The following is a 27,474-nucleotide window of genomic DNA, read 5'->3' as shown; positions in this document are numbered from 1 at the left end:
TATAAAATAATATTTCTTCTGAGTAAGATCACACTTAAAAAGCGATCATCTAACTTTTTGCCTTTTCTAGCCAGAAGTATTGCTTTTGCACTTCCACAGCATCTGCTATTTGAATATATCAGTCAATTAAATCTCACAATATGTGGGTAAATCTTAATCTGTTAATGAATGCAAAGTCAAGGCACAAAGAAGTGATTTATATAATAATAAATATTAATGAGTATGTATTCAAGATGATTACATTCCATGGACTTATAAACTCTTTTTAACAAATAAACTCATAAGAAATAAATGATCTTGTATTTCCCTTACTATTTTTTTTCTGAGAAATGAACCTGAATATTCAGTTATGGGGTTATTACTCTGTGAATCAGTTTACAGGAATCAGTGAATATAATTTTTAGTATGAAAATGTTATTCATGCATATTACAGTTCCTGGCATATATTATCCTTTCCTGAAAACATTTCAGTCTCCCATTCTTTATGCATAAGACTGGCCTATGGGCTCTGCGCAGGATGTAAATTAAATTCTTGTTTGGCTAAATCTGATTACCCTGTAGGATACCAGTCTTAGTCAGTAATAGTGGAAGCTAAAAATTGCAAGCAGAACAGTTCCCTTAAAATGGGGCCAGGAAGGGTCAGCTTCTGAATTAGAAATCTGAGTTTTGAACTAAATTTTAATTTTATCCCTAAGAATGTTCAGTGTAGAAGCTATCTTCTCAGTAGTTGCTACCATCACTTCTCAAACTCATAATGAAATTGAAAAATGCATTTATTTTTCCTTAAGATGTACAGTTCTTTATTAATAATTTCCAAAGGTACTACAATCACTTCAACCTAACCATTAGTCGGTCTGCCTCTCAATCCCCATTTGATACTTCCTCTTACTCCTCTGGTATTATATCAAAATTAAAGCTCCAGTAGAGAAATTCAGTGAATAAGAAACCCCCACAGAGATTATCAGAACATAACCACTGCAAGTCAATACAAACTATCTAAAATTATGTGAATATTGCCAAAATAATGTTGCTTTGTTATGCACTTACTGAGTGCATGAGACAGATTAAAAAGGCACATGGTGACATTACTAAATATGAAATACTGCTGTTCCTTCTGACAGGATTAGCTAAATACCTAAATGATAAGAACACTCCCCTGTATTTTTCCTATACTCAGAAAATGTGCACAGAAAAGTCACTCTTTGATCTATTTCACTAGCTTCACTTACTGTAGCAGGCCTTTGTATACATAAAAAAAATATTTTTAGTAGTCTGTGGCAGCTCCTTAGTCTTCCTTTGATGTAAAAGGATTTATGATCAATAGTATCTGAAAGCAGCTGGCATTAGTACAGCTGCTCTGAGTCAAGAAAAAAACTACCAAAAGTAATGCAACTCTGGCAAAAATGATACAGCTTTTGGCTGCTCAGAAAATGTAATTATCTCAGTAAATGTATGTGGGTTTGGTAATGAGTCTCAACATTTCAGATGGATTAGTATTATTAACAACATCTTTTCACAGAGGCTTTATTAGGTACTCTAAATCAGAGCTCAACACTTACCTAATAAATACCTCACTCCTTCAATAGGCTTTAGATGAAGGGACCCAGCACTGCACACAGAATCTTAATGAACAGGGGCAGAACCAGGCTTGCCAGAGATAAGCCTGGGGGCAGCACGGCAGTGTTTGAGGGATGGCGTGCTAGCGAGGTCCTTTGGTCTGCCATCTCAGTGGAAGTAGAGGATGGAGATCCAAGCGGCATCAAAGACACAAGGGTTACTGATGCATTAGAAACCACAGAAGCGCTTGAGAATGATCCCGTAGGAATTAGGGCTTCTCCCCGCAAAAGGATGGCAGGATCAACAGCCCAACTGAAGTGCATCCACAGCAGTGCAAGCAGCATGGGCAACAGGCAGGAGGAGCTGGAAGCCAGAGTGCAGCAGGAAAACTATGATAGAGCTGCCATCATGGAAACATGGTGGGATTGCTCGTGCAACTGGAGTGCTGCAGTGGGTAGCTATAAACCCTTCAGAAGGGATAGGCAAGGAAGGAGAGGAGGTGGGGTAGCTCTGTATGTTAGGGAGTGTTCTGGTTGTCTAGAGTTTAATGATGGTGCCAATGGAGTTGCGTGTTTATGGGTAAGAATCAGGGGGAAGACCAACAAGACACCATGGTGGGAGTCTGTTACAGACCACCCAACCAGGATGAAGAGGCAGATGAAATATTCTACAAGCAGCTGGGAGAAGTCTCACAATTGCTACCCTTGTTCTTGTGGGGGACTTCAACTTACCAGGTGCCTCCTGGAAATACAATATCACAGAGAGGAAAAAGTCCAGGAGGTTCCTGGAGTGTGTGGACGACAACTGCCTGGCACAGCTGGTGAGGGAGCCAGCGAGGGAAGGTGCCAGCTGGACCTGTTGCTTGTGACCAGAGAAGGACTGGTGGGTGATGTGATGGTTGGAGGCCATCTCGGGCACAGCGATCACAAAATGACAGAGTTTTAGAGTCTCGGAGAAGTAAGAAGGGGATCAGCAGAACCTTAAATATCCAAAGGGCAGATCTTGGCCTGTTTAGGAGCCTGGTTGACAGATCCCCTTGGGAGGCAGTTCTGAAGTGCAAAAAAGTCCAGGAAGACTGAACATTCTTCAAGAAGGAAATCTTACATGTGCAGGAGCAGGCTGTTCCCATGTGCCACATCAGCCTGGCTGAACAGAGAGCTTTGGCTGGAACTCAGGAAAAAAAGAAGAGTTTATGACCTTTGGAAGAAGGGGCAACTCAGGAGGACTACAAGGATGTTGTGAGGTTATCCAAAGAGAAAATTAGAAGGGCCAAAACCCAACCAGAAATTAATCTGACTATTGCCTTAAAAGACAATAAAAAAATGTTTCTATAAATACATTAGTAACAAAAGGAGGACTAAGGAGAATCTCCAGCCTTTCTTGGATGTGAGGGGAAAAACACAGTGCAGAATGTGCTGATTTTGGCTGGGGTAGGGTTAATTTTCTTCATAGCAGTTAGCATGGGCTGTGTTGGCTTTGTGCTGGGAGGAGCGCTGGTAGCGCAGGGATGTTTTCGTTACTGCTGTGCAGTGCTTACACGGGGTCAGGTCTCTTCTGCCTCCCAGCCCACCCCAGCAGCAAGCAGGCTGGGGGTGCACAAGAAGTTGGGAGGGGACACAGCCGGGACAGCTGACACCAGCTGATGCAAGGGATATCCCATACCATACAACACTGCGTTCAGCATAAAAAGCTGGGGGAAGAAGAATGAAAGAGGAATGTTTGGACTTCTGGTGTTTTGTCTTCCCAAGTACCTGTTGTGCATGATGGAGCCCACCTTCCCTTGGAGATGGCTGAACCCCTGCCTGCTGATGGGAAGCAGTGAATGAATTCCTTGTTTGGCTTTGCTTGTGCATGTGGCTTTTGCTTTACTTACTAAACTGTCTTTATCTCAACCCACAAGCTTTCTCACTTTCACTTTTCCAATTGTCTCCTCCATCCCATCAGGGTGGCTGGTGGCTACATGGTGCCACGTAGCTGGCTGGGGTTAAACCATGACACAGAGGAGGAATAGGCTGAGGTACTTAGTGCCACCTTTTGCTTTAATAGCAAGACCAGTTGTTCTCCTGGTACCCAGCCCCCTGAGCTGGAAGACGGGGACAGGGAGCAGAATGAAGCCCCCATAATCCCAGGGGAAGTGGTTAGTGACCTGCTACACCACTTAGACACACATAAGCCTATGGGGCCAGATGGGATCCACCCAAGGGTGCTGAGGGAGCGGGTGGGAGTGCTCACCGAGCTGCTTTCCATCATTTATCAGCAGTCCTGGCTAACCCGGGAGGTCCCAGTTGACTGTGAGGTTCCACAGGGCTCAGTGCTGGGTCCTGCACTCCGGTCACAACAACCCAATGTAACGCTACAGCCTGGGGCCAGAGTGCCTGGAAAGCTGCCCCGCGGAAAAGGACCTGGGGGTATTGGCTGAATACGGGCCAGCAGTGTGCCCAGGTGGCCAAGACAACCAATAGCATCCTGGCTTGTATCTGAAATAGCGTGGCCAGCAGGACTAGGGAAGTGATGCCCCCTGTACTCGCACTGGGTTCAGGTTTGGGCCACTCACCACAAGACAGACATTGAGGTGCTGGAGCGTGTCCAAAGAAGGGCAGCAAAGCTGGTCTAGAGAACATAGGAGTGGCTGAGGGAACCGGGGTTGTTCAGCATGGAGACGAGGAGGCTCAGGGGGGACCATATTGCTCTCTACAACCACCTGAAATGAGGTTGTAGTGAGGGGGTGTTCGTCTCTTCTCCCAGATAATGAGAGAACAAGAGGAAATGGCCTCAAGTTGTCCAGGGAAGGTTTAAATTGGATATTAAGAAAAAGTTCTTCACTGAAAAGGGCTGTCAAGTGTTGGAACAGGCTGCCCAGGGCAATGGTGGAGTCACCATCCCTGGAGGTATTTAAAAGATGCGTAGATGTGACACTTAGGGACATGCTTTAGTGGTGGGCTTGGCAGTGCTAGGGTAATGGTTGGACTCCATGATCTTAAAGGTCTTTTCCAACCTAAATGATTCTATTCTACTAAGATGCCATAAAGGCATTAACTTTACCTACAAGCAGCTCAGAGCAGAATCCTAGTGTGATCCATCATATGCTGATTATACTACTTTTGGGTGACCAACTCTAAAATTCCATGTTAAGAAAACAGTTTTAACTGTGAATTGACTGAAGCTCAATCCAAACCTTCCGTCTGAATTCCCACATCTCCCCATGCCAACAGCAGAACACTTAGATCCGCATGATCATTCAACTGACATGTAACACCTTTTTCCTTGGACTACTTCTAGTAGTAAATCAATTTCCTGATCTGGTACAGCAGACACAAAAACATCTGTTAAAAAAAGTGAGCAGCTCAGAAGATGAAAATGCTTCTTTTGACTAATTTCTACCCACTTAAAGCATATGTGAAACTACCTTAGGGATCTTATGCATAGCGTGTAAGAACATACGGCTATCAGCTACCAGTCCACTGGGGTTCTGGCTTCTGCCTTTCAGGGATATTTTCTTGTGTTATCCAATCATTCTTTTACATTGTAACTATTTAATAAGTGTGCATTTGCATTGTGGTCAAAGCTTATATACTGTAAGATACAATCTACTGTAAAGCTCTGAAGAATTACATTACACACCCACAGCGGTGTACTTCAAAAACTTATTTTCCTGAAGAAACATGGCATTTTCTAACTTTCTAATAAATATATAACTTTTACAGTACCAGTGCAGTAAATAACATTCACAAATATTTTCCTACAAGTGTTGGTTATCACCTCAGCAAACATTATTCATTTACTAATATTATTCATTTACTAATAACACAACAGTTAAAAACCACAATCCAGTGACTGTTTTAGCCCCAATGATATCACCATTGTAAGAAACAGTGTGATCCTCTACTATATCATCAATATTTATTTCATCTTGCAAAGAAATTACTACTGTTGATATTGACAAAGCTCTTATTGCTCCAGCTGAAAAAGCCTGTGAATAAATCATGTCATGTTTAGATAGGAAAAACAGATCAATGACTACTGAGCTGACATTTCCAAAAGCAGAACCTTCCCTACTGCGTAGCTTTAGGAAAACACATTTCATTAGATAACATACATTCTTTATAACAGAATCCTCTTAGCAGGTACTGTACCAAAACAATTGCACTGTATAAATGGGACAGGGAGAACATTCCGAGGAAGAGAAATTATTTTAAATTACAGATACACGGCATAGTATTTTGAGTCTTTACTTACACCTTCCCATTGATGTTACATACCTGGAGGCCAGAAAAATCACCCTCAGGCGAGCTGGAGTGCCTCAGAGAAACTGGCGAGAATAGCACATTTTTTGAAAGAAATGAACCAGTATAAAGCAGTGCATATTAGTATTAATGTTGTTCTCCTCCATACAGCCAAGTATCGGTTTCCTTTCCTACTAGCAATGCATCAGTTTCATTGCTCAGCAATGTTAGAGGTCCAAGGGGGCCAAATTCCTTTTAATTAAAACAAAATTATCTAAGAAGATCCTACTGAATTAGTAATTTATGTGAAAACATCTTAAATCCTTATTAAAAATAGTAAATAATCACACTGAAAGAGGATTATTCCAAACTGATTTTATATATATATACACTCATAAATCATACTTTTTCCTTCAGCCATGTTTTATTACTTACGGATAGCTACTGCCCCAGACAGACAACTGCTGCAAAATGAGGCATTTTTGTCTTCTGTACTAATATGGCTAGTGGAGACAACATTATCTGACTGGAGTTCGGGTGCAGCACACTGAATCACATGTTATTTTGAAGTTTTGACTCTGGTAAAAATGTGACAGCTGTGATCCACTCCGTTTAATGTAAATGAGGAACAGCTTTTAATAGCTTTCTCAGATGTGTTTTGATTGGGAAATATTTTAGATATTCTTGAAATAAAAGGTAAAGGAAATTTACATAGTGATTATAAATTAAGACCAATGACAACTTTTATTTACAGAGTTTAACGAACAGATTCAAGCAATTGTTACGTTAACCATTCAGACTCTGAACATCATTAGTTTATAGCAGGCCTAACTAGTGTCACATTCTTCCTGGAGCTGTGATTAATTTCCAACATTTTTCTTTTTCCAACGAAGGCACCTCAGAGCTCTTGCCAGTGCTACTTGTCCCATGAGGAATGTGATAGTAAAGTTACGTTTATACCAGTCTCTAGGATTCCAAAGCCAGGAAAATTATCAGCACACAGAACAAGAACAGGAAAAGGTCCACAATTATAATAAAATACCCTTTGGCATCGACAAATGACAATTCAGTGATGACCTGCATTTTCCATTCTTTGTGGGAACACTTTTCCTGCTTAATGACAGTTAAATAACCTATGAAAAGGTCTATGTGACTATCCACATCCACAAACAGATAACATGGGGACTGTAGGGCTACAATCATTGAGAGCTTAACTGTAAAAAAGTTAAGGGATGGATAGTTTTATGACCAACTGTATCTGAAGTCAGGTAAGATAAAATAACTGTAACCATATCTCATGTTTCAGAAGTAAAGCCGATCATCAAGCTATCTAGAAGAATTTCCTGCCAGTGCTGTGCTATGGGTAAGACTTGTTTGTGCATGCATGAAGATGCATGTGTTGGGAAGGGCATAGTTGGTCACCTATAACTATGGGAAAAAATAAAATAAGTCACACCTCAAAGACTAATTGTATAACTCAAAACAGGATTTTTTTTCTAGAGAGAAAAAAATCTAGAAAGAAAAAAAGAAATATATTAGAAATATAATGCAGTACCTTTTAAAGATGATGCCTTTAATATTGCCAAAGTTAGCCTTTGTATCTTTAAATAGTTTTTATGAAGCATGCATAGCTTCTGAAACCAACTCAAGATATAGATAGGAGAGTCTGTATCAGCCCTTTCTAACCTCTCAGAACTTGCTTCAAATTCTTGCCCCTGTTACAAACTAACATCACAATTTTTTTCTGGTTTCTAACAAGTACCCCACCCCCATTTTGTAAAATGTCACAGAAGCAGCAAAATATTGTAGAACTAGCAGGGAATATTAAACACTGGGATTTAGGTCTTCTCTTGAGATCTCTGTGGGAAACCTTGCATGTAGAGATCTAACATAAACCTGAGATACTAACCTCTCAGTAAGGATAGTAGCCAAGATCATGCTGACAAGCAGCACTGAGCTACCCCCTCAGATGTCATGTTGAATCAAAACATCATGCTAATATCACAACTCTTTCTTTTCCCCTTTCATGCCTCATTTCCTATACCCTTCTCAAATTTTTTTCCCCTAAACTAGACTGTAGTTCTAGTCTGTGTACCCTGAACTAAATATTCATGGCATCTATGCACAGTCATTGCTTCAATTTTAATACAATTTTAGAAGTTACACACTTCAGCGGCCAGTTTTCAGGCCAGCTCGCAACACCGCAAAAGAATGTACAGCTGGATGCATAAACAGATTTTTATAAATATGACCCCTCAAAAATCCTAGTGCCTGGAAAAAGCTCCGCCGCTTCCAGGGCTGTGCAGTTCCACTTTGAAACTACAATGCAGCTGACACTACCTGATTTTACAAGGCAGCAACAAGGAAGGTCATGTTTAGACACAAAGCCTGAACTGTCTTACCATGAAGACAGGACACTGTCCTGAGGTTGCTGCAACAATGGCAACTGGTGACCAGTTCTAAGATAAACAATTTGCTTTCTCACTCATCAGCTATAGGCAATTTGAAAGATAATCCTCTTATTAAAAATAATTTTTTACTTTCCATCTTTTCATGCCGTTGCTTAGGTTTATGGTGAGATTCCTCCCAGCCCCATGGACAAGACAAGATGTGCAGATTTAAATATTTGTTACAGTAAAATTGTTATTACGGTGTAGTATGTTATGGTATACACACAATACATACAGAGAACCCTAAACCACAATTTGTTATAGATCAGTTATAATGATGGTAGAATTCTCACTAGCATTACACCACTAGGAATGCAGTTACACTTGACACCTTTGAGCCCAATAATCTTTCAATCCAATACAGAGAAAGAACTGAAGTTGCGGTTTCATATTCAGTGGGCAGTGCTACTGTAACTGGATTAAGTGCTATCCTCCCCCAGCTTCCCATTCCTTCCTCATTTCTAGCCCTCTACCAAGTGTGCACAGCTACTTGCAGGGTAACGTGTGTTTGCAAGTCATTTCTCAGTCATTTTGGATTCCAAACCCAGTTTATCAAGCTGTTGTATAAACAGTAAGACCGAAACAATGCAGTAGATGTTGTGAAGAAGCACAGTGGAACTAGGCTTACCCAGCTGTAGCTGAGGTTCTACACAGGATGAGTTTATGCAATCATTTTACTAGCTTTAGCACTAGCTTTGCCACATAAAACCCCCTGAAACTCAAGGCTAATCACTTTCGCTTTTACTGTGTGCTTGCAAAATGACAAAACTAAGAATGTTAAATATTATTTTCATTAAACAATTTTCCTTTGAGATTAATCGTATTTACTAGGCCTTAAGTCAACTAGAATCTGTTATATTGAAATTTCAAGTTTTGTTCACATATTTATCAGTGTCAGTTCGCAGCATGAAAAGACCCACGCCATAAGAGAAACAACTGAGTGCCTGATCTTGTCTCTCTGAATCTTAGACACGAGATTCATCTTGCTACTAAATCAACAATAAGCAGTGGAAAAACTCAAATGATAATACAAATTTCTGTCAAATTTTCTAAAGTGACAGTTTTAGGTGCTGTTTTACCAATTACAGGGAAAAAAAAGTTCAAATTTTAAATTCAATCTTATGCCTTTAGACTGTAATGTGTAATAACCAACAAATACCTTCTACATACCTGTTATACTGCATATGCTTTCTAAAATTTTTACTTAGAAAGTCCTTGTAGAAGTCAGCCATTTCTTCCGCATTCAGTGTTGTTTTTTGACCTGAAAATAAGTTTTGGCATAACAGTGTCAAGCTAATTATTTGCATTAAAGCACTGGGTTCAGATGCAGGAGAGTTAGGTCTGACTCCTTGCTCCTACAAGTTTCCTTTGTAACCCTGAACAAATGCATATGCTTTTATCCTCCGGCTTTTTAAAACTTATATAGGGAACACAGCAGATTAAAAATACCATCATCTTGAAGATAGCATAACTCTTAAGCCCTTATTACTTCTGCAAGTCACCATGTTTATCAGATCTTAGATTATTTAGGGAACTAGTGGACTCTGATGGAAAAGTATCTATCCTTTGAGTAAAATTAATCTCTTGTGTGGCTGAAGTCTAAAAAGCACCAGCAAGAGCACTTAGTAACTTAAATTTCCCCCTGTAAAGCAAGTCAATATAGTCACTATCCATGACTGACATGGTATTTTCAGACGTACATTTTCTTCTGTTGCTACTGATAAATTTCAAGTAACTTAGTGTATGTTCTGAGATGTCAGATTTATTAACAGTAGACAATTATTTTGTGAAGAAGCAAGTACAACAGATGACTTTGAATATGCCACTCTCATAAGCAGAATATAAGAGGAGATGGATTCTCTCCACAGACTAAGAAAAGAAAACCTGTGGCTACAGCACACATGTAGAATCCTGAGAACCAGCACATATTCTCAGCCTACCAGGTAATTACTATACAAACTTCCTGGCACTTCCAGTGTTTCTAAAGTCAGGATGAAATTTAAATGTTCCAGGGGACACGAATACAATGAAGGAGATGGAACTGTGATATTCAACTTGTTGCTGTTCCAAAATGCTCTTTAGGGCTCCTGAGACTGATCACAGAAATTTAAATTATTGATCAGTTCTATTTGTCATTATTTACAGAGCTAGTATATTACAATGGATTAATAAACTATGGGATAAGTTTATTCTACAACTATTTGAAGACTGCCTACTTAACACCTGTAGTTAATTTGTTTCCTCATACTGGTATCAGCAGAACTGATTGTAGATTCACTTACATATAAAGAAAGTAAGTTTTATTCCAACACTTCACATGTATTGTTATTTCTCTTTATTTTTATATACACACATGCAGCTGTATTATAGAACAGAGTTAATCAACATATTTCTAAGAGATGTACATGCTTACTATTTTTACTTTTATTTCTAGGCTATAAAAACAAGCCAAACCAAAACGGCAATACAAAAGAAGCATTTTCGAAACAACACAGAACTTAATTAAAATTATTTCTCAACAATACAGTGATCACCAGGATACAAACAGAAGCGGAAAATAATAGTCTGTGATATACACAATGTCAGAACAGATACTTTACTAAACTCAAACAGATCATTATTCTGTGAACAAAATGTTCAACCTCATACTACAATGGCCAATTCACTGTCACTATGAAGGCATCTCGTTTTCAGTTTCACATGATGAATTAGAGAAGCAACTATTTCACAGCAACTGTGCTCAGGCAAATAGCAGCTGCTGTCTCCTCAGAAGCTGTCTTATTCTTCCTCAAGGAAAAATATTGTATTAATTGCATACACTATGGACCTGAAGCCAAAAAATGCTCTATTGGCTTAGGAGTTATGAAAGGAAAAAGTTCCTTCCCCCTTAGACTAGACTAGAGAATTATTGTATTACTTGGCTACAATTTCAGCACATCAGCTGCAGGGAAGGAATTAGGGATGAACAGTGCAACAGATGATCTGATGCCCACATGCACATCTCTGAAGAGCTCCTCCCCTCTTTTTATCATTCTCCTGAAAACAGTTCTTAATTCTGCCCTCAAGATTTACTTGTGACAGATCACAAAGAGCACAAACAGAATTCCAAGTTAAACAGAATGCATCCTAAACTATAAATAAACATCTCACTAACCTGTTTCATCTCTCATTTCCAGACCCTTGGCTTTGAGTCTTGAATAAATAAATTCTTCTTTTTCCTGAAACAAGGTTTTCCACATTAGAATCTGATGTGCTCAGTCCTTGAAATTAACCATTGTTTTTAATCACATAGCAGTGTAGTGCTTAACACCTTCTGAAATAACCAGCAATATTCACTGTACTTGGAAACATCACCAAAACATTTCCCTGAATCCAGCGAGTTAGTTAAACTGGTAACTTTGTCACTTAGATCCTGCTACGTGCATGCATTCAAGTAAGCGTTCTACTGAAACATAAACCACTTATTTGTGGAGTAAAGTTACAGCCGAGCCTCAGTATTGCTTGACAGGATCTGAACATTCAGTTTGTAAGAAACTATTAAGATGGCTTTAAACTGAAAAAGGGTAGGCTTAGATTGGATATAAGGAAGAAATTCTTTACTGTGAGGGTGGTGAGGCACTGGAACAGCTGCCCAGCGAAGCTGTGGATGCCCCATCCCTGGGACTGCTCAGGGCCAGGCTGGATGGGGCTTTGAGCAACCTGGCCTAGTGGAAGGTGTCCCTGCCCATGGCAGAGCATTGGAACTAGATGATCTTTGAGGTCCCTTCCAACCCAAACCATTCCATGATTCCATGTACTGTATTCTCAAGTTAATTTGAATAGAGAAAAACATGCAGCCTTTAAAAACTGAAACTTCTTAGATCGAAACAGAATAGTTATTTGTACATAAGCTTTTCAAACTTAAAAAGCAGTTCTATGGAATTAAAAAACAAGCTTTGTTTTGTCCTCTGAGATCTTTGCAAGTTGGGGAGGGTATGATGATCAAAGATCATCACAAACTATGGTGAATTCCTGAACTGTTACAGTTCTTCCAACAAAATTCAGTGTCTTTAACCAATGCTGCGATCAGGAAAGAAGACAGACCATGACTGAAAAGTCTGTGCTTTTAGCTTTGTTGGGGTTTACTGCCAGTGAAACAGGGCACGTCCCCGATTTACCCTTGGTGATTATACCCAGTTTCTCTCATGACAGAGAAAGAGCTGCAGAACATTTTCAACAGCCACTCTAGTCACAGACAGGTCTTGCATGTAGGGTGGCTACTTTTTATTTTCAGTGCAAGACAGGAAAACGGCTAATATCATTATATGCCACTAAACAGCAATAAGTTTAGTTTTGTATGTCATTTTAAAGAAATGAATGACAAAAAATTTCCACAAAGGCTCCGTGCTTACTAAAAGAAACAGTATCAATTACCACCCAGTAACAGCAGGAGAACTAAATATTACTTCACAGAGACCAAACTGCCTGATTTCAGGTGGGTGTGCCGGAGCTGAGCATCACAGGGTGTTGCAGTGGGCTCACCTGGCGGAAGGCACAGTTGTGCAGTGCCCAGAAGCGCTGGTCACAGGCCTGGGACTCCTGCCGTGCCTCCCGCAGCCGCCGCTCCAGGGGTGACTCCTCAGGGGGCACGTAGAAGATGACCGGGCGCAGGTTGGAACGCGTGTCAGGGGGGCCAATCCAGTCATTACGCGAGTGTGCAGGGGGGCTGAAACCCAGGCCCTTGAAAATACAGGCAGAATTCATTACAACCAATTTGAGACAGACTCCAAAACTCCACACAACCTTCAAACATAACAGTTTAACAAGTTCAGAATTGTGCGCATTCATTTACCCCGACTGAAAGCAATGTGATACGTTTAAAATTTATGTTTATTTAGAAGTACGCTACAGAGAAGATACCTTCAACTCTTCCAACAGACGCAAATCTTTGTTATTTCCAAAAAGCAACTTTTTTTCTAAAATTTTTCTATCACTGATGTTCTACTTCCTTAAAATATTTGATGGCACGAACTAGCAAGTATGTAAGTCTTCATAATGCTACTTTCTTCGTGCATCCCTGCAAACACGCAGAAGCGCGCAGCTTTTCAGGCCGGGCTTAGTGAGATCTGGCTCCAACAGCTCGTGACTTACCGCTCCGTTTGTGAGCGCGTTTTACCTCCCGTGTGCCCCCGCACCCCACCCGCGGAGGCCCGCCTGGGATTTACAAACACCGGGGGCGCTGGAAAACACGTAAACAACGCGAGGCCGCGGGAAAGGCAGGCTTTTACCGGGACGCGCTGCCGCGGGGGCGGCCTCCCCCGCTCCCCCCTCAGAGCTCCGCGGGGGCGGGAGATCCCGAGGCCTCCCCGCGGCAGGCCGGCTCCAGGGCGCAGGAGCTGCTCCCCGCCCAGATTTACCGCGTTCTCCTGCCGCTCTCCGCGTCCAGCGGCGGGGCCGCCGGCAGAGGAGGAGAAGGGGGCGGAAGAGAGGAGGAGGCGGCGGCGGCAGCCACCCCACCGCAGCACCCTGGCAGCCGCCATCGCCTGCCGGCGCCTGGCGCTTTACGGCGGTGTCGCAAAGGCAGGGGCGGGCGGGCGCGGGACGGCGGCCGGGGGCGGTGCTGGGAAGGGGCCGCGTCGCTCGGCCGCGCCGTTCCTGCCCCCGCGGCCGCCCGCCCGGCGGGGCGGGGCTGCCGGTGTGCATTCCGCTCGGCCCGTGGCGCAGCGCCGGGCCGGGCAGCGGATCCCTCGGCCGGGCGACCGGCGGGTGAGGCGGGCCGGGAGGGAGGGAGAGTGTACCGGGCGGCGGCGGTGAGGGGATTTGCGGCGGGGGTGGGGGGGAGGCGGCGGCGGCCGAGCCTCTTCTCAGCGTGCCCTGGGCTCCCCCGGGGTGGCCCGGTGTCATCGCCACTCACCGCTTCCTGGGGCCCCATCGCCGGGGGGGCGCGGGCGGGAGGTGGCTGCCATGGAGGGGCCGGGCCGGCGGGTGCTGCGGGGCCGCGGGGCGCGGGCCGGGAAGGGCCCTGCCGGTGGCCGTGTGCCCCGGGGGCGGGGAAGGGCCCTGCCGGGGCCGTGCGTCCGGGGGCGGGGGGGCCGTGCGCCCCGGGGGCGGGGGCCTGCCGGGGTTTGTGCGCCCCGGGGGCGGGGGTGTGTGGAGCTGTGCGCCCCGGGGGCGGGGGGGGTCCTGCCGGGGGCCGTGCGCCCCGGGGGCGGGCGGCCTTTGCCGCTGTTCCCGCGGGCTGCGGGCGGCCGGTCCGTGCGGCGGCGCCTGCAGAGGCCGAGCGGGCGGGGAGGGCTGCAGGCGGCGGGTAAAGGCGAGGAGCTGGCGTGTGGTAACTAAAGCATCACCCCTGCAGCCCCAGCGGGAGGAGGAGGTGTGCGGCGGTAGAGGAATGGCTATGAAATACCAGCCGAGCGGTTTATTCCTGTCGCTACACATATTTAAAATAGCTGTAATGCTGAAGTGCTTCAGAATGTCGTTTAAGTTGCGGTATGTGCTTGCTTAGCACTTTATTAATGACCGGTCTTCTCCTCACTTTCCTTGTAGTTCATCTGAAACTGGACAAAAGAAAAGAATGGATATGGGTAACCAACACCCATCCATAAAACGGTTGCATGAAATACAGAAGGAAGTCAAAGAGATTGAACAGCAAGTGGTTGTCTTCAGTGGTCTCTCTACTGATCGAGATTACAAGAAATTAGAAAGGAGTCTTACTAAACAGCTCTTTGAGATTGATTCTGTAGACACCGAAGGAAAGGGGGATATTCAGCAAGCCAGGAAGAGAGCTGCTCAGGAAACAGAGAGGCTGCTTAAGGAACTGGAACAAAATGCAAACCATCCGCGCAGACTGGAAATAGAGGCTATATTCAAGGAGGCACAGTCACTTGTGGAACGTGAGATCACACCTTTTTACGAAGGAGGTAACTGTATAAGCGACGAATTTGAAGAAGGTATTCAGGACATTGTGTTGAGGCTTACCCAGGTGAAAACCGGAGGGAAAGTTTCTTTACGCAAAGCAAGATATCGCACTCTGACAAAAGTATGTGCTGTTCAGGAGATTATAGAAAGCGGTGTAAAGCAACAGCTGTCCCTGCCACTCTCTAATGATGCGCATCCTTCGGTCTCCAAAATTAACTCTGTAATGTGTGATGTGAACAAAGCAAGAGGAACTCTTATTGCGCTTCTCATGGGAGTGAGTAGTAATGATACCTGCAAGCATCTGTCCTGTGTGCTTACAGGCCTCATTGCTGATTTGGATGCTTTAGATGTCTGTGGTCACACGGAAATAAGAAATTACAGAAAGGAAGTCGTAGAAGAGATCAATAAATTGCAGAAGTACCTGGACTTGGAAGAAGAAGCAAATTCTACTCACGCTTATGATTTGGCACAAAACCAGTCCATTCTAAAAATAGAAGAGATCCGTAAGAAAATGAAGGAAGTTAATTCATTACTTTTAAAAACAGAAAATGCTTCTGATTTGTATTTAGGATCCAAAGCAGAATTGCAGGGGTTAATTGCCCACTTAGATGAGGTGAGTCCAGGAAAAAACCCTTGTATTAGAGAAGCCAGGAGAAGAGCAGTAATAGAAGTTCAAACTCTTATAACATACATTGATTTGAAGGAAGCACTTGAAAAAAGGCAAATGTATTCTGAGCAAACTGCTGCCGAACATCAGTCTCATAAAGCAGTTTGGACTGTTCTTGGAAACTTGTCTCAAATTCAGCAGGAGGTGATTTCATTTGATGGAAACAGAACGGATAAAAATTACATGAGATTGGAAGAACTTCTTACGAAACAACTTCTAGCACTTGATGCTGTTGATCCACAAGGTGACGAGCGGTGTAAGGCTGCCAGAAAGCAAGCAGTAAAGCTTGCGCAGAATATTCTTTACTATCTGGACATGAAAACAGATGAATGGGAATACTGAAACAGCCATGGCCTAACACAGAACATTTTTTCCTTTGGCACTTTATGCAGATCACTGGCAGCGCATAATAAAAGTGGAGTGTTCTGTGCTTGCTTAAATCACGGAGATTGCATAAGCAGTTGACTTGGCTATATGTCTGCTATCCCACGCAGTCACCCACTTGCCATGGCAACTGTCAGTACACCATCAGCAATTCTGGTCATTGCTACAAGCAAAGAAGTGCAATTCTCTGAAGGAATAGTTTAATACTTGATCAAATGGTGGCTTCCCCCCCCACCCCCCCCACCCCCCGTTTTTGTTTTAATAACCTTGTGCAATGTTCAGCAAGTGCAGATTTATTAAATGTGGGGAATCTTCCTTATGGTACAGTGCTGGCAAAACTATTTTAAAAAGACTGGATATGAAAATTAGTTTCCAAGCATGAGGCTCCATCCAGCAACTTCACAGCAGTCTGGATATACTCTTAATGTGGTGTTACGACAAAGTATTAAGGGCAAAAAACCTGCTGGCTTTTGGGTTGTACTTGATTTATTCCATCCATCACACCTTTCTGGGTGTTTAGATTTCTAAATTAATGGAGCTGGAATGCCAACTGCAAATTAACATTTACATAGGCAAAGCCAATTAGGTCTTTTTTTTTTTTTTTTTTTTTTTTAATACCAGAGCCCTTTGATTTGCAAAACCAGGTCTTTTGTTAGGGAAAAGTCTTTCCAATTACTCCTTTAAGGTACTGAGGCTTGGAGAGGAAGATCTGTACATACATACTGATCAGATAAACGGGATGTTGAGGATTTCAGCTGCCATCCATAAACCCCTGAAAACTGCACTGAACTTTATTTAGGGGCTGCTTAGGTGTCTTTTTAAACTCGGTTGTTAGATCTGGTTTCGACTTGTCTTTTCACAAGAAAACAGGAACAGAAATTCACTTTGAAGTGAATGAGCATTTTGGAATTATTTTTGTAAAATTAGGTAGCGAGCTATAAAGATGTCCTCGATGTAAATGTGTGTTACATATTTTATACTGGTCAGGTGTGGTTTCAAACATGTCTTGGAAAGGACTTGTGGCAAATGTCTCTCTTTGCAACTCATCACTTAATTGTTTTAATAACTTCATAAATAAGCTTGCTTGTACTATTGTATGTACCTACCTTTTTATTTGTGGCTGCTAGTGCCAATCACATTTCTACTGGAGCATGTTTTTTGGCATTTTTTTGAGAGCATGGCATTGAAATGAATTAATTATAAAGATATATTGAATTATGGATATTTTTGCACTTAGCTCCTTCATGTTGAATTAATGAATTATTGTTCTATAGATGATGATTTGCACCACTTTAAGGAGTAAAAACCATTTCGGATGTTAAAATAAATATTTTTAGATCTATTTTTGACTGATTAGAGATGACAGTACTGTCTGTGAGAGACAAGTGCCTTTATGACACCACTAACTTGCACCGTCATATGTAGATATAGGAACTGTTTACTGGCAGCTTGATATATTTGTAATCTTTGCAAACTGGATTTCTCACATATATATATATAATTCTACTATAATATCTGTCAAATTAATGTAATAGTTGAAAATTGTTCTCTAGAATCCTGAGAATGAATATCGAATTTGGGAAGTAAGTGTTCTGCTTATAAACGAATGCATTGACATGGGGATGGGGGACTTGGGGCAGGTCTTTTGTGCCTATTGCTACAGGAAGGAGAGGATATGTTTGCTCCACAACATGCTTTGAGATGTGGATGAAAGGCTGTGTAACTTCAGAGTGTGAATATATTTTGTTTGTGATTGTACAGGTGATAGCTTTGCAAATTTACTTGCCAAAAATGATCTATTTTTTCAACTGAGTACAGTGCCTGAGGCACAGTTTGGCAATGACATAATGTTTGTTGGAGGATTCTCTGCTCCTTCAGAGGGATAACCCCATTGAATTTATCTCTTTTTACCTCAAAAAAATCATATCCCCTAGTTAAAATTCCAATCTATTTATATATTATGTGGCTATTTTATTAGAATATTAACAATGTTATACACCTGAATGATTTTACTCATTTCAAGCTTTCTTCTTGTTCAAACTGCAACTTCTGATTTGCACTTACGTTTTTAGGAAATGAAAGAATTTGGTAGTGTAATGGTGGTGTTCTTTTTTCTTTAGTATTACTGTCAGGTCTGCAGTGGTTACTTGTTTAAACGTTTCACAATTTAGTGTCTGTGTTCATTGGAGGTTATGTGTGGCTTTATAAATGTTTGATGCACTTACATAAAATGAGTAAGTATAGTTTTCAGATCTGTTCTATTTTAAATTTCTATGTCTTTTAGCGTTTCTGAATGAATTATTACGCCTGTGTCTCTAAGAAGGCCAATGTGTAAGGTTAGTGTAATTTTGACTGAGTAGAGTTCATTAGCAAGTTATGTGAATTAAGTTTTTTTCCATTGTTCTGTAATCTAATAAATCAGCTATTTCAATTCTATGGTAAAATCCTCATCTGGAATGGGATTAATTCAGTTTTTGCATGAATGAAAGTAGTAAACTAAATATGCGTAACCAAAAAATTAATGCACAGATTTCTCGAGATCTTGTCCTGAAGAATGTAATTTCTGGTTTTTATATCCAAAGATTGAGGGACACACAACTTTTCTTTCCTATACAGCAGGCTGAAATAATCAGCAAAATGTAAATAGATCAGATTGCAGAAGCCTGCATTTTAATACTATACTGAAATATGATAACTTTTCTATGTGCTGTGTTACTTAACTTAGAGCAAAATAAATAATTGGATATTTGGGGGAGAGACAGTCCTACTTCGTGATTCCTATTTGTTAATTGTATTCCTTTTAAAATTAGTTTTCTTTAGTTATTTCAGTGTTTATTTTTGTTGTTTACCACTCTAAGTGGTTTTTCTATTTTATCAGTTTGGAGATTTTTGTTAAATATGATTCCTACTTTCTCAATTTAACAGAAATTATATTATGTGCTCCTTATGGTGTATATGTCTTGATTTATTGCTGTGTAGGATATGGCATTTGTATATGCAAACTCAAGATTAAATATTGCAGTGTTATATTCTTGATTATTAATAAAAATACATTACTACCTTTTATTAGGTATTCATTTGAATGTTGTGCCCTGCTGCCTTTCTCTGTTTATTTTTGAATGTGAGTTATCAGAATGTAAATTATTTTCATCTTAGAGAAAGTGTTTTTATTAAACGTAGACATAAAGCTCCCTTTTTTGTTTTGTTGGGTTTGTTTTGGGTTTTTTTCTCCTTTAAAAGTTTGGGTTTTCACAGCTGTATTTATAAAAATAAAGTTCTTTGTGTGGAAACCACTTCTACCTCTACTTGCTAAATCTGATGCCTTTTGGTTTTCTCTGCATTGAACCTTGCATTAGAATCATTACATTGGATCATATAAATAGGTGCTCTGTATCATAGAAACATCATTGCTCGCATTCTTTCTCGAGAAATGGCTTTGCATGCTCCTGGGCTTCAGCTGGATGATCACTGCAAAAATGCTTGTGGCTGTTCTAAGATTCCGCCACTTTTCTGTTGAAGGATGCTGCCTTAACAGATGAGCTTGCAAAACCGATGGTATGAAGTCTCTTCATGTGCAAAATCAATGTGGATTAAGGAACCTTGGGTAGGAGTTAAGGCAATCTGAGTTTAAATGGTGTAGATGAGGCATATTCACATGATCGTCCTGATGGCTCAGTATGTTTGCTCAAGATGCAGTAAGCCAAGTTAGCAGTTCACTGCCGATGGAAATCAGAAATTCTGTTTCTGCCCAGAAAGCTGCTGGCTTTGTGCAGTTTCTGCTGCTTGGCCATCTCCTATGAGCTGATTTAATCCAATAAAACAGGAGAAAACAGACTTAACGAGAATGGAGGAGGGAGTTTTCTGTGGGTTTAGTGGGTCAAATTTGCTTGTAGAAAGGCATGAGGGCCAGAACTACTGCAAAATGAATGGGTGGGTCATGCAGCAATTTTAAGATTTTTCAATAGCAGTTAAGTCATTGGATCAACCTTCTGCGTAGTTAAATGTCTGGAGGAGAAGGAAAGAAAGAAGGTGGCGCTATCAACTCCTACACACAAGTAGGAATTTGCTGCCTTTGTAATTGGGATATGATGAAGGCAATGCAAGTGAATCGTGTGGAAAATAAACCCGTTGCTTTCATTTGTCTTTTGTGTTACATAGTAAATTCATGCAGTAAAAAATACACAAGTGATCCTGTTGAAGTGCTGTACGCAATCTGGGAAAGTTTTACCCAGAAGACATTTGATAAGAATAAGGTTTATAAAGGTTGAATGTTCTTACAGGTAACAATTTCACTGTGTCTTCTTTTTCTCCCTTGTAGCAACGTAGCTTATTTGAAGGAAATGGGTTCTTCAAAGACAAGCACGTCAGCTGGGCAATGGCCCTGTATGTTGCTAAGCTGGCTGCTGACCAGTTTGTCTTGATCAAATGTTTATTTGTCAAAGGAGAGAACTTGCTTTGCTAAGAATTTTTTTTGCCTGTGTTTGGGCCAGGCAGATTTTGGTGCCTGCAATGGTTTAACTGGAAGAACTGTATTTTATTTCCATATAGGTGTATCCTCCTCTCCGGAGAATTCTCAGCTGAGAACTTGAAGGAGTAGGACTTCAGTACTGAACTTATGGATTGAAGACCTGGGGGTTTAAGCTGGTTGCCAGCAGGAGACATTTAAGTGGCAGGATCCAGGAAAACATTCCTGCTAGAGGAAACTGCTAGCAGAGACACGACCAAATGTTCAGAGCTGATATTTTGAGTGAGCTCTGTGTCTGTTCCCCTGTTGCTTATGAGCTTTCATTGAAAAAGTGGATTTGTGGGGGAGTATTCCTTGAAATACTGTCAGGCTTTCTGTTTTAGACAAGGCAGAGACATTGTGTTCAAGGCTTTTGCTGAGCCACAGCAGGGCATGTACTTGTTGTTGGCTGGTCTGGGTATCGTTCTGTTTTGCTGCATGGAACAATTGTGTAGATGGTGCTTTCAGTTATATTAGTAGGCATGTGCATGTCAGCTCGAGAGCTGGTCATTAACTGAAGAAGCTGAGGATGAGGTGTGTTTTTGTTGAAGGCTTTGCACAACACTTCCCCTTTCTCTCTGCAGCACTTGGTTCTGGGGACTGCCAAACACAGGTGAATGCATGAATTGCACGCTTGTCAGTTCAAAAATAATGAGGCCCCTAAGTCGGCAAACTCTTTCTACAGGACATAAATTGTAGCGGAGTTTGCCATTAAAAATGGAAAAGTGCAATGAGTTTCTTAATTGGGCTATTTCTCCTCAATTAGTTTTGCTAGACAAACTTCTGTGCCACAGGAGTTCCTTGTGAAACCTGTATTTCAGGCAGCTAATCAAAAGCATCTCATGAGGGAAGAAACACAACGATGCAGTGCAATGTTCTTAGTAAGGTCCTGTCTTACCTCCCTCCCCAACTTTATCAACTCTGGCAGAGATACCCAAAACCAAATCTGTGGTCATGACCACCAAGAGGTCTATAAGCCAAATAAAAAACCCGAAGAAGCAAAGAGACAAGAAAGGCTGGAGGAAAACAAAACAAAAACCTACTAAAGTTGTCCAGCTATGGTTTGACCAACTCCTTTTAGTTTTATAGTGTAAGAAAAGCAAGCAAAGCAAAGCTCCCTGTTGCCCTGTTGCAGTTACACCTAGCCCACACCCTGCAGTTCAACATTGTTTTCCACCCTAAGTGCTCCTCCTGGGCATGGTCCGACCTCTAGCTGATGAGGGTTAGCCTTGGTGCACCCTTGGGCAACACGGTGCCACCCATCTCTAGGGATGCCGTAACTACCTTCGTTCTTTCTGAAATGTCTGGTCATGGCAATTCCTTAGCATGCGCTCAGAATATCAGCGTGGCTTGCAGAAGACAGAGTGCAACACGAAGGTTATATCCTATAATGAACTGGTAAATGGAAAGGATGGTATAATAACTGGTAGCAAGTCCGAGTAAATTATCATTTGCTGAATTTCTTTAGTTTTTTAAAGAAAACTCTTCATAACATTGTTTTATTCAAATCAACCTGTAGCCTATAATCGAATGCCTGTTTCTTACCTTCCAGGTGTGTCATGCTATTACCACATGAAAAGGAGGTTTGAAGAGCTCTGCCGTCTATGGATATTAATGAATGGCCTCTGCTCACTTTCAGACAGCTAGTAAAAGCCAGATTTTCCAGAATACTTAGCAGCCCAAAGTTCCCACTGTGACAAGTAAAGCCATGCTTTGGAAAGAGTCCATCCATAGACCCACACACCCTGTCATTTCTTGTCACAGACAACCACAGGATCATCCTTGCAGCTAATCAAGCTGCAGCTTAGAATGGCTTTGCCTTACTCCTCCAGTGAAAGATTGTTCCAAAGCATCATTGCTGTGAGGATTGAGTAACCTAATTTCCAGCATAAACATATTCATGAGAAGCTTTTCTTCTCCCTTAGTGTGTAGTCTAGAATACATTTATAGGGCAGAGCTGAGTTGCCTCTCGGCTCCTGTTTTGCTTGGCTACCAAGCGAATACACCCAAACAGGCTGAGCTCCTTTGAAAATCTCTCCTCTCTGAATCCAAAGCAAATTCTTAATAGTCTTTTTCAATTTTTTTCAAGAGTTTTTCCTGTCCCTGAGGTAGGAGTCTGTACAGGTACATTGTCTGATGCATTATTTAAAAGAAGTCTAAAAAAAAAAGTAGTATCACATCTGTAGCACTGCAAATGTGAAAAACTGAACTATGTATTTTTAGTACTTTCTTCATGGCATTGTCTTCGTGCCCAGCCTGTTTTGCTGTTTGGATATTCTAGCAATCAATAATTTTGAGTGACCTGCAGAAAAGGAGTGGAAACATTTTCAACCTCTACTGGGTGTTTTTTTAGCAACAGTAGGTGTGTTGCTTGAGGAACCATGTGTGAGTGGTTTTTAGATCAGCAGCTGTCACTGATGGTTTCACTTGGCTATAAGTATGAGGGGTTTTAGGCAAGTACAATAGAATCCAAACTAGATCAAAAGCTTCCGCAGGGAGAGTCCACCCCAATTCATCACAAAGATCTTTGAAATCATCAGTTAAAAGAGGACACTGTTCATGAAGTGTGGCCTTAGTGTAGAAGGATGATTTGCATTGCTATGATGTATAGATGTGCTTTCAAATTTGAATTATTATGAGTACAAAAGTCTTAAGAAAAAATATCTAATAACTTATAGAATATCTTGCTGAACATACATACACATGAACATTCATATGGTGTGTGTGCTGTGTTTTCCAACCTTCCCCAAATTACAAACTCAAAAGAAATACATATGGCAAATTAAAATCTACTGACAAGAGTTGCCTTTTGGGAGCTTCTAAAAGGATGCCAGGGATCACTGGGAGTCTGCAGAAGACTAGTTGTGAGGTGGCTCCCTGCAAGGTTTACATAAATTTACAGCAATGAGGGCAAGTAATCTAAAATAAATAATAAATTACAGAAATGCAGTACAGCCAGTGAAACCTCTGCACAGCTTCTCAGCACCCCTGTTTTCAGGAAAGAATCCAATTTATTGTCTCTTGTTTCTACAGAGCTTTGACTTTCTGGTGTATTTTGTCTCTGTCTTTTGTTATAACCCTTAATTCAGTTTTGTGGCAGGTTTCTTAATTTCTGTTTCTGGTTTATCTTGTTCTTCCCAAGCATGAGTTGCTTCCCAAGTTACTAATTCTTTTGTGTATGCTGTTTCCACCACTTCACCAATGGCTGAATTATTTCTCTGTCCTGGTGGAAACCTTACAGTTTACATTCAGGGTGCATTTTTTAGTTGAGTTCTCTGGAAAAGATAAATTTTACTCATTTGGTCAAACTGGAGACCCTGAAAAAATACATGCAGTCTACACGAGTGGACGAGTCGTGGATCTCTGGGACCAAGGCTCTGGTAGTTGTGAAGAAACCATTTAAACTAAAATGCAAGACAGCTGGGAGGACTTTATGAGCAGAAAAAGAGGACATTAGGAGATTGTAACAACAAATAAGAAAGCATGAGAGGGTAGAAGAACTGTGAACCAGGTGACTAAAAAATAGTAATATTGCTGATATACTCAGCTGATGGAAGGAGTCGGGGGACGGGGTGTGGAGTGGGGCGTCAGGAGCCAGCATGACGGCAGGGCAGGGCAGTGACAATATCCAGGCTGTCCCAGGAGTCCGGATCGTCAGACAGGTCTGATGATAAGGCAGGTCTGAGGTTAAACCCGCAGGTTGGGGTCAGGGCCCCAGTCAGTGAGTCCAAATAATCAAGGATGGTAACAGTCATATGACAATGTTTTAGGCAGGTTTTCCTAAGCAGTTAGGGGGTCACTGAAGAGGTGGTAATAGAAAATAATCAGTGATTGAGTCAGCACAAGGATAAACCCTGGGAGATTTGGGTTTGATCTCAGCTCATAAGGCTGTATTCCTATAAATTCAGAGAGCTGTTCAGCAAAATCAGCTGAATATCTCAAGGACCTGAGCATGGAAAAGGTCTGGACTTTCAGTAACTGTGCAATTTCTGATCATATGATACAAAAACAGCCACATACCAGCACATCCACCAGTTCATGATGCAATTGCATTCCCACTTGCTTCCTATGGGATGATGCTATATAGGATGATGCCATATGACTGGAGACCGGCAGATGCAATATTTATACGTAATGCAAGGCCAATTGATCTTGACTCACAGAAGCTGCACAGAACCTGATATGGAAATTTGAGTGGTCACTACAGTATCACTTTCAGTTTTGGCACTACCTCACGGAGAGCTTTCTCATGTATTTCTACACAGCTGTCCCTACAGTGTGGCCATAAATGTGAAGATGTTCCTACAATGCACCAGAGACAATATCTCCAGTACAGAAAGGGAAGCATGACTGTCATTGCACAGGGCAGTAGGGAAACCCCCTTTGAAATATCATATGCAATATGAAATATCATATGCTGCTGCGGGCATTTCGGGCGAGCGGGAGTCAGATTCAAATACTCACAGAGTTCAAGATCTGATCCGTTTATTGTACAAACCAGGTAGACTTTTATAAGGCATTCTATAAGCGTGCAATAATGTGGTTGGCTATTTTACAAGCGTATAATAATATGATTGGTTAACAATTGTTTACTGGGAAGATTTCTGTTTCTGCTTGATCTGGCATGTAGGCTCCTTTCTGCGGTTTCCCAGCTCCTCTTATCACGTCCCGTTGGCCTTGGTTTTGTGCAAACATCTGCAATTTGCTCCTTTTTCTTCATCCCACTGTTCTGGCCGTAACCTCGTCTTATTTCTTCAGTATTTTTCCACTTGCTTCAGAGTTCAGTATAATCATTCAATACAGCAAGAGCCCCAACAATATGCACTTTTGGTCATTCCCACTCAGGGAAGCTTAATGACTACAAGAGGTGCAAAACAGACCAGGACAGTGAAGGACCTGCTTTAGTGGAAGGCCTTAAAGGAGCTGGGTTTTGTAGCCCAGAGAAATGAAAGCTGAGGAAAAAATGTATGATTGCTCTCTCTAAATAGTAGGGTAAGTATCAAAGATGAAAAAGCAATTACTTAAGTTAATGGATGCTGTGGGCAGAAATACCAATAGATAGAAGTGAGCCAGTCTGGGAATGAGAAGAGAGAATTTCTGAAGGAAACTATATGAGATGTTGCCTTGACTTGATTACCCCAAAGATACCTTTGATTCCTTGAGTATCTTCACTTCTAAGTCTTCTAGTACAGGTCATTTTTATTATTATTATTATTATTAGAAGTAATATTTCTATTTAGCTTACTCTTCTTTGGAAATTAATGCATCATCCACTTTAGAGTAGCTATAAGGTTCTGTTAAATTCTTACAGACAGGAAGCCGTGCTGTGATGGTAATGTGGCTAAGTAAAGCCCTCAAGGTGCCCTCAAAACTTAGGAAGTGTACTTTAACTTAGGAAATGCACTTTAATTCAGCTGCCCAATGCACACAGGTTGTAATTACCCTTTTTTAACAGTGCATGAAAAGTTATTAAATATTTCTCTTGAAACTCCTTATTCAATATCTGGCTTCACATTTATATAGTTTCCCACAAATAATATAAATCCTACTCCGACTATACCATTACTAGTTTCATCACAGCCTCAGCAGATTTCACTGACATTGATGAGTTTGATTTCAGAGCACCCGTGAGAGCTCGGATTGTATTGTTGTTCCTTGTTCCTAACTGGCTTTGGACACCAGTTGGTGTGAGAGGCTGCACTATACTTACTACACAGGACGTTAAAATTTCGACGGGCCCCTCTAACATGCCTTCACTGGCTGTGTGGGAGCACACTTCAGGAGCCCACAGCCGCCAAATGAAGATGCTTTTTAATAGGAAACACAGAAAACAGACACCTGGCAGTCACTAAGTCACAGAATCAGCTTGGGAGGGACCTAAGGGGATCATCTCATGAATACCTTTGTGTTAAAAGAGGATTAATATCAACAGATCATGAGAGACCAATATTTGTGTAACCTTCTCAGAGAATCCACATCCTCTGCAGGTAGCCTTTTCTAGGTTTTTACTACTTCTATAGCTAGCAAGTTTTTCCTAACAGGTTCACTCTTCATCTAAAGATTTAAATAATACTGATTTTTTTCCCCTTCTTACTCTATCCCCATAAATCTAGAAAGTAATTAAGTAATCATTAGTAATAAATAACTAATCTCCTATTATTCACAGTAAACAGCTGTTTCTCCAGCTCCCCTTTTAGCGTTTGCTTCCATAAAGCACCCAAACAGCTTCAGTATTCCATCACAGAATAACATCACACCTTATTTAAATTTCTGGTGCTGAGGTGGCTTTCCCATAGATGCTCACCACGGGCCTGTTTCTTGAAGCGCTGTTCCCAAAAATGGACACAGAACTAAAGCTGAGGAGCCATTAGTAATTAGCAGCGTGGCATAATTGCTTCTCACATTTTAGCTATTAGTTCTATAAACACAGCCAAGAACACCCTCCTTGCAAGAGCATCACACGGTTGACTCACATTCAGCGTATGCTCCTACATGAGCCTGGACCTGCCTGATCTCACACATCACGTGCAGGATTGATGCCACCGGCTTCTGCCCCTGGCCTGCCGGCAGCTAGGGTGAGAGCTGTCTGCTGTGCCAGGCAGAGCCTCCCTGGCTCCGCACGCCAGCCACGGCTGGTTGCCACCACCAGTGACTCACTGGCCAAGGCTGTACCAGCTGCTAGCCACCCCCCAGAGGAGATGACCGCTCCTGTGGCACCCTGGAGCTGCGCTTGCTGCCCCATCACGTGAATGGAGGTGCTGGGTGGCTCCTACCCAGCTGGGGATCCTGATG

General features: G+C 41.7%; 2 protein-coding genes across 8 annotated transcripts in view; one reads left to right on the top strand and one right to left on the bottom strand.

Annotated features, from left to right (window-relative positions):
- The window catches only part of LOC130152705 (kinesin light chain 1), a 71,755-nt gene extending 57,965 nt beyond the window's left edge, over window positions 1–13,790 (bottom strand). For 3 of the 7 annotated variants that reach the window (XM_056346688.1, XM_056346689.1, XM_056346691.1), the window contains exons 1-4: window positions 13,627–13,790; window positions 12,752–12,949; window positions 11,385–11,448; window positions 9,401–9,491 (exon numbers count right to left, since the gene is read on the bottom strand). In XM_056346688.1, coding sequence (XP_056202663.1) covers window positions 9,401–9,491; window positions 11,385–11,448; window positions 12,752–12,949; window positions 13,627–13,749 — 476 coding nt within the window. In that variant the 5' untranslated portion in view covers window positions 13,750–13,790. Of the gene's footprint in view, window positions 1–9,400; window positions 9,492–11,384; window positions 11,449–12,751; window positions 12,950–13,360; window positions 13,599–13,626 lie in introns of those variants that run through there. The other 4 variants (XM_056346690.1, XM_056346692.1, XM_056346693.1 and 1 more) reach the window with 2 other exon arrangements.
- A 33-nt stretch (window positions 13,791–13,823) lies between these two features.
- Window positions 13,824–19,244, top strand: BAG5 (BAG cochaperone 5). The gene is made up of 2 exons (XM_056346697.1): window positions 13,824–13,975; window positions 14,756–19,244. Exon 2 carries the CDS (start codon window positions 14,784–14,786, stop codon window positions 16,134–16,136), a length of 1,353 nt encoding a protein of 450 aa, XP_056202672.1. The 5' UTR covers window positions 13,824–13,975; window positions 14,756–14,783; the 3' UTR covers window positions 16,137–19,244.
- The last annotated feature ends 8,230 nt before the right edge of the window (window positions 19,245–27,474 follow it).

The sequence above is a fragment of the Falco biarmicus genome, chromosome 7, assembly GCF_023638135.1.
Source record: "Falco biarmicus isolate bFalBia1 chromosome 7, bFalBia1.pri, whole genome shotgun sequence".
In the NCBI taxonomy this organism is placed as follows: domain Eukaryota; kingdom Metazoa; phylum Chordata; class Aves; order Falconiformes; family Falconidae; genus Falco; species Falco biarmicus.
This window is presented reverse-complemented; position numbering and strand designations above follow the sequence as displayed.